Source organism: Pezoporus flaviventris, unplaced genomic scaffold, assembly GCF_033815535.1.
Source record: "Pezoporus flaviventris isolate CSIRO_AGI_PZ_B2104156 unplaced genomic scaffold, CSIRO_AGI_Pfla_v1 ptg000009l, whole genome shotgun sequence".
Taxonomy (NCBI): Eukaryota; Metazoa; Chordata; class Aves; order Psittaciformes; family Psittacidae; genus Pezoporus; species Pezoporus flaviventris.
Genome location: NW_026892557.1, coordinates 3,715,547 through 3,721,652, shown reverse-complemented (window position 1 = coordinate 3,721,652; position 6,106 = coordinate 3,715,547). Strand labels below are relative to the sequence as shown.

The following is a 6,106-nucleotide window of genomic DNA, read 5'->3' as shown; positions in this document are numbered from 1 at the left end:
TGTTCCTTCTGGACAGGTCTGGTTTTTAATCAGGGTATTTCTGGTGTTCTGTTGATTCAGTAGATTGAAATCTGCAGTACTTAGACTCCAAGGCAAATCTTGCCTGACCTCAGATAGAAAGAAGGAAAGGAGGAATGAGTCAGCTGGAGTCCCTGGCCCCCAGCATAAAGTGGAGGCAGCTAAACAGAGAATGATATCTCAAAGCCTGGACTGGCTTAGTCATATGAACAGGGCAGAGCTGTCACATCTCCCACCTTGTGCAAGACCCATGCATCTGAGCTGCCTCCTCCTTACTCATCACCATGAGCTCGCTCATCAAACAGCTTGTGGTTGAAATGTTGTGACCGGATAAAGGACCAGGGGAGAGCTCTTTGTTCTCTATCTGAATTAGTTATGCTTTTTTGAATCCCTTCCTTTGAGCATATTTTGTAAGCGCTTTTAGACACTTGGGAGAACAGGATCTCCCAATAAGCTGGTGTTTATTCACTCAGATAGTATTAATTCTCTTTCTTCCACTAGTTCTAATGGAGCTTGAAGTTAACATGTCATTAGGGTGGTTTGGTTCTCTGTTTTTACTCTGCTTGTGTTTCCTACCAACACAATGAGCTCTGGGCTGAATAAGCAAAGGTGCCAGAGGCAAAGCAGCAGCCAGAGGCTGTTCCAGTGAGTCTAGGAAAAGGTCAAGTGCCATAGCTGCTCACATAGCCCACTAAGGAGCTTACTGCAAAACTGTAATGGGTTTAAGATACCCAGAGTGACTTGAAATGGTTAATGCTGTGTTAGTGCTTTCTATTGCCAACCTTGCTGTATGATGCAATCAATCTCGGCCGCCACTGTCTGCTATAAATAGCACACTCAGGATGGATCAGCTGGAGTTGCAGTTATCATTTTGGATGCATCCTGATCAAAAATGTCTCCAGTCCTCAGCTGGGCTGGCAAGATGCTGTTGTTTCACAGCTCAGTGCAGAATCAATGACCAACAGTCTGTGGCATGAGCCTCAAACCTGCCTGCCCAAGCTGCCCCAGTGGGATATGTGGTACAGCTCTTGGTCTGATGAACTTCATTCACTCCTCTTTCGTGCTTATCTTAGCCTTTGAGTGTCAGAGTACATAAGTTCGGACCTCACTGGAAGTGAATCAAGGGCTGGAAATAGACCTCCAGTGGGGGTGAGACTGCGTGCTGACTCAGAGAGGCTGCAGCAGCTAGCTAAATTAGGAGGCAAATGCTCTGCTTTTGCATGTCTAGGATGAGTAATCCTCAAAGTTATGACTTGGAGGGAACTGTAGCAACTCGGCCCTGAATGTAAAGCTGCCTGTTAGGAGAATGCTTTAGCAACCATATGTCATGTGCTGCCCTTAGCTGAGAGCTGAGCATCTCTCCTCCAGGGATTCTTTGCCCTGGATGTATCCAAGACTAAACTTAGCATGGTGTTGCATAAATGGTAAGCTGTGGGTGGTCAGTGCTTCCTTATCTAGCCTATAGCAAGTTGCCCCCATTTTAATACTCGGTCATGGTTTCCTCTAACAGGAGATGAAACAAGAGACAATAAACCCAGTGGAGGAGAACCAGAAAAAGCAGGAAACCCATGGTGTTGGCTCTGCAGTATGGGCTGTTACAGAGTTTGATATGCTGCCTGGGAGTTCACTGCTTAAAGCAAATAATAGTGGTTTTCCTGAGCAGTGAACTGTTGAAGCAATATATCTGAGAAGTCCAGGCTGAGTTTTATTGCAGGCTGGGGCACTGGAGAAGGTTTTAGAAAGCAGCTGGATTACAAAGAGAGCAAACAGTGAGACTAAGTACTCTCTGAAGCCAGTGCTGGCAGACTGACCCAGCCAAAGCATGTGTTTCTGCTTGTCTCTTGCATAAATAATGGTCTTTTGCTTAGCAACAAGTCCAGAGGACACAGGGTAAGTTAACCTGTAGTGGTGTTACAAAGGTTGTGATGGGTTGCTCTTTATTTTCCTTTGGGTTCCAGCAAGATGCTGTAGCTGAGAGTTCTGCACACAGGGTTCACATGATGTCAAAGTATGAAGTGACTTGGCCACAGCTTCAGCTGGATAATTAGAATTAATAAATAGTACATACTGTGCCCTCACAAATAAAGGCACAGATGAGGAAAACATATGCCTGTTGATTAGTTAAATGAAAGCTCTGTCTAATGAAGCCTACTTCTCTGTAATCCACTTCTTGGAAGCCTGTTTAGGATTATTAAGCCTTACATGGCATTTTTTAGGGGTTAAAGTGTGACAATCTAATAGGAGTTTAAAGAGATGTTTTTCTCTAAGACATCTGAAAATAGATGGAGGACAGAATGCCCTGAACCTGTGTGAACTCTCTGCATATCCCCTGGAGTGAGCTGTTCTTCTGAGCTCTGTGCTACTTTAGTGTTAGAGAATATCAATATCCATGGAAAAGATGAGTTAGGTGTAAGTATCCCTGACAGAGGTTGGGGTGTTCACTGTCCTGCCCAACAACAAACCTGCTCCAGGCTGTAACCAGAGAACCAGATATTCCGACCATATGTGAATGGCTAAATGGAAGTGAGTGCACAGGTGTCCTACTGTCCTGGAGTCAGAGGTTCAGGATGTGAACCCAAAGGGAACAATGTGATTATTCCAATTCCTGGTAATGTTGGCAGTCATTCTGGGAAAGAGGAGGCTCTCACAGCTTCTGGCTAACTTGGTTTTGCCTCTTCTGCAACTTCAAATGCAAGTTTGGAATGAAGTCCAGAGCCAAGTGATGTGGCACGTGCCATCGGGTGCCTTCCTTCACTGCTGTGCCAACCATTTTCGTTTCCTGTACTAAACACTAGACCCTGCTGATGGATCTCTCAAGAGAACTCAAAGCAAATCCTAAGCAGCATCAGAGGCTGGTGTCAGATCTTGACCCTGATCACTGAAACAATGACAGCTCTGGAGTGCAACTTGCTCTTGGTAGAACTGCACAAAGTTCAAGGATGGAAACTTGCTTGGTTTGGCTCTATCCATCTCCTCAACACCCACAAGTTTCTTGGGAAGGGCTGTCACATCTTCAGTTTTGCATCCTGGCTGGAACTTCCACAGGTAAGTTTGCCTCAGTCACCAAGAAGTGCCTTCAGCAGCACAGCACCTCCTGTTGTTGTGTGATAACCCAGCGTTTTCCGAGGAGAGCACCCATTACTACAGCCTCAGCATCCTTTTCTATGCTGATCCTGCTTTTTCTTTAATTCCTATTGATGCCTCCTGGTATCAAAAGAGATTTCTAGCAACTTTATATAGGCAAATAGACAACCTCCTCCCCAACACTATATCTGGTTTAAAAACTACTTGGTATTGTTAAATTATGCTTAAAGATTTCCTTCAGGAAACCATACACTTTTAAAAGGCAACTCTTTCAGACAGGAAAAGGTGTCCTGACACGAGACTATCGAGTCATGTTCATGTTCAATGCATCAGAAAACAAAACTTAAGTAAATTCCTTATTGCTGCAAATTACCCTTTGAAGGTGTTATTTTCATATATATAATGAAGTGCAAGGTGTATGATTTGGGTTTGGGTTTTATTATTTAGGCTATGAAATAAAAACCAGGCTTCAGAATCTTATTTTTGTTATCTCAAGGTTACAATGTAAGCCAATAAACAGTTTTGAAGAAACTTACCCAGTCATCTGCAGATCTTGTATCTCCAAACAGGTAACAGTGAAGAAACAGGACACCAATGTGTTTAGGCATGTTTCTGGGAGTGGTAAACATGTAATGTGATAATTGTTCTGCTTTACAAGTTAAATATAGATAAATGCTTCTGTTCTGCTATAAAACCTACAACAGGACACTATGTAAAACCTGATCAAAAGATAAACCAGAAAGAAACAACCAGAAAAGGTAGGACTTAAGGCAGCTTTTGCCCATTTAACTGCTCAGAGACTCTTCAAACATTGCTTAAGTATGTATTTTTACTATTATTTCATTAGAGATCTCTTGTTGCCACATTTAGACAAGTCTAGTGGAAATCTTGCAAGGGCTGGGAAAGTGTTACGGTGTAATGCTGGGATGGAGCACTGCTCTATCTCCTCCAGCCTTCTTCTGTGCTGCAACATGAGCGGCTCTAGAGCAGATGGATGGATTGTGGGTTGGTCCTGCTGCAGGGAGGGGAAGATGGCATTTATTGGAAGAAGGGGAGTATCTTTTTCCTTTGGTCTCACAGACTAGTGCAGCTTCCTCGCTGCTAGCAGCAGTCCTCATGAGGGACTCAAGCCTTTTTCCTTGTATTACATCCTTGCAGAGTTTCTGTGAATTCCTGGTCCTAAGGGGTTAACGCAGCCTCGGTCTGTAGCCATACCCATTAAAAAAAATCCAGGTGCCCCCCAGTTCTTTGACCACACTCGGTGACTTTCTCCAGCCCTGTCCTGGACCCGATCCCTGCCGGTCGTGAGATGCGGTGGCCCGGGACTCTTCCCGAGCACCGACGTCCGGCATATGTGCGCAGTACCTGGACCCGCGCTCGCCTCATCCCTTGAGGACGCAGTCCGGGGGGCTGCCCGGCACACCGGGGAGGAATGGGGGGAGCCGAGCCGACACCGTGCCGGCCCTTGCGGGCAGCGCAGTGCTCAGAACCCCCGAGAACCGCCCGCCGCGGGCTACGGGCCCCCCCGCACGGAGCGGCCGGAGCGGGTGCGCGTCCTGCGTGCGCTGCCCGGCGCGGCGGGTGCTCCGCAGCCCAGCGAGAGTTAACGGCGGAGCCGCCTCTCCATTGGCGGCCGGCGGAGCGGCTGCGGAGCCCGCGTTTATAACCGGCGCACGGGACGCCGCAGCCCTCCGCCGGCACCGCGGCTCGGCTCCATGCCGCGGCGGCCGGCATGTCCAGCCTGCTGCCGCCCTTCCTCGCCCTGCTCTGCCTCGGGGCGCCGGCGCCCGCCCTGAAGGCACCGCCCGCCGCGGGGCCAGACGGGTCCGGGTCGGAAGAGCCGTGGTGCCCCTACAAGGTGGGGGCCGAGGGAGCTGCGGACGGGCGGCTGTGCTTCCGCACGCCGGCCCGCGGCTTCCAGTGCCAGGCGCGGGCCTGCCGCGCACACCGCTCTCCGAGCGGCGCGCTGGTGGCCAACGTGCTGCGCAACGGCAGCGTGCTGCTGCAGTGGGGGCCGCCGCGCCCCGCCGCCGGCCTCCGCGGCTTCGCGCTCAACTGCTCCTGGGACGGCACCTACACGCGTTTCCCCTGCGACAGCGTGGAGCTGGGCGCCGCCTGCCGCGACTACCTGCTGCCCGAGGCGCACGGCAGCGTGCGCTACCGCCTCTGCCTGCAGCCGCGCTACGCGCCGCCGCGCCCCGCGCCGCCCGCACAGTGCGTGGAGTTCCGCGTGGAGCCGGCCGCCATGCGGGACATCGTCGTCGCCATGACGGCCGTGGGGGGCTCCATCTGCGTCATGCTCGTCTTCATCTGCCTCCTGGTGGCCTACATCACCGAGAACCTCATGAGCCCGGCGCTGGCCGGGGCCCCGGCCGCCGCTCCGCGCCGCGCTTAGCCCCGCAGCGCTGCACGGGAGCGGAGCGGCTCTCCTTGGAGCTCGTCCAGGGGACGGGGGGACCGGGAGGGGGTGTATGTGTGTGTGGCTCCAAACTGCTCTCGCAGCCAGGGCTTTCCTATCCCAAACTTGCAGGATTTGGGTTTTCCTCGCTGTTCGGAGCTTTCCTTCCTCGCAGGGTGGCTTTTCAGCCCTACATGGTTCCTGAACCCGGTGGATTTAACATAAAAGGTCCACAAGTGCCAGGGAAATGCCTGTTTTTAAAAGCAAGCAGCAGATCTCACAGAGGGCCCGCTTGAGAAGACAACACCACCCCAGTTTTAAGCCTGAGTCTCCTCGCCTGTAGACATGTGCTTGAATTTTTTCTTGAGGGGGAGCGTTGTGTGAAGGCTGAGAGAGAACAGACCGGTTCCCACACACAGCTAAGTGTGTGTTTGATCCAAAGCCCACCTAAATCTCGTGACTTAAGTGGGTTTTGTATCGTGCCTTATGCTGCTCACAAATTCTGGGACCTGGACTGGCTGCTGTCCGAAACAACGGGGGTTTTCTGGTCAGCTTGAGCGACCATCAACATCCTACACCAACTCAGCCTGCTTTTCTCCCACTAGA

The 6,106-nt window shown here is 50.8% G+C and overlaps 1 protein-coding gene across 1 annotated transcript; it reads left to right on the top strand.

Annotated features, from left to right (window-relative positions):
- The first annotated feature begins 4,228 nt into the window (after positions 1 to 4,228).
- On the top strand, positions 4,229 to 5,548 carry FNDC10 (fibronectin type III domain containing 10). The gene has a single exon (XM_061450270.1). The coding sequence runs from the start codon at positions 4,835 to 4,837 to the stop codon at positions 5,495 to 5,497; it is 663 nt and encodes a 220-aa protein (XP_061306254.1). The 5' UTR covers positions 4,229 to 4,834; the 3' UTR covers positions 5,498 to 5,548.
- Positions 5,549 to 6,106: the final 558 nt, after the last annotated feature.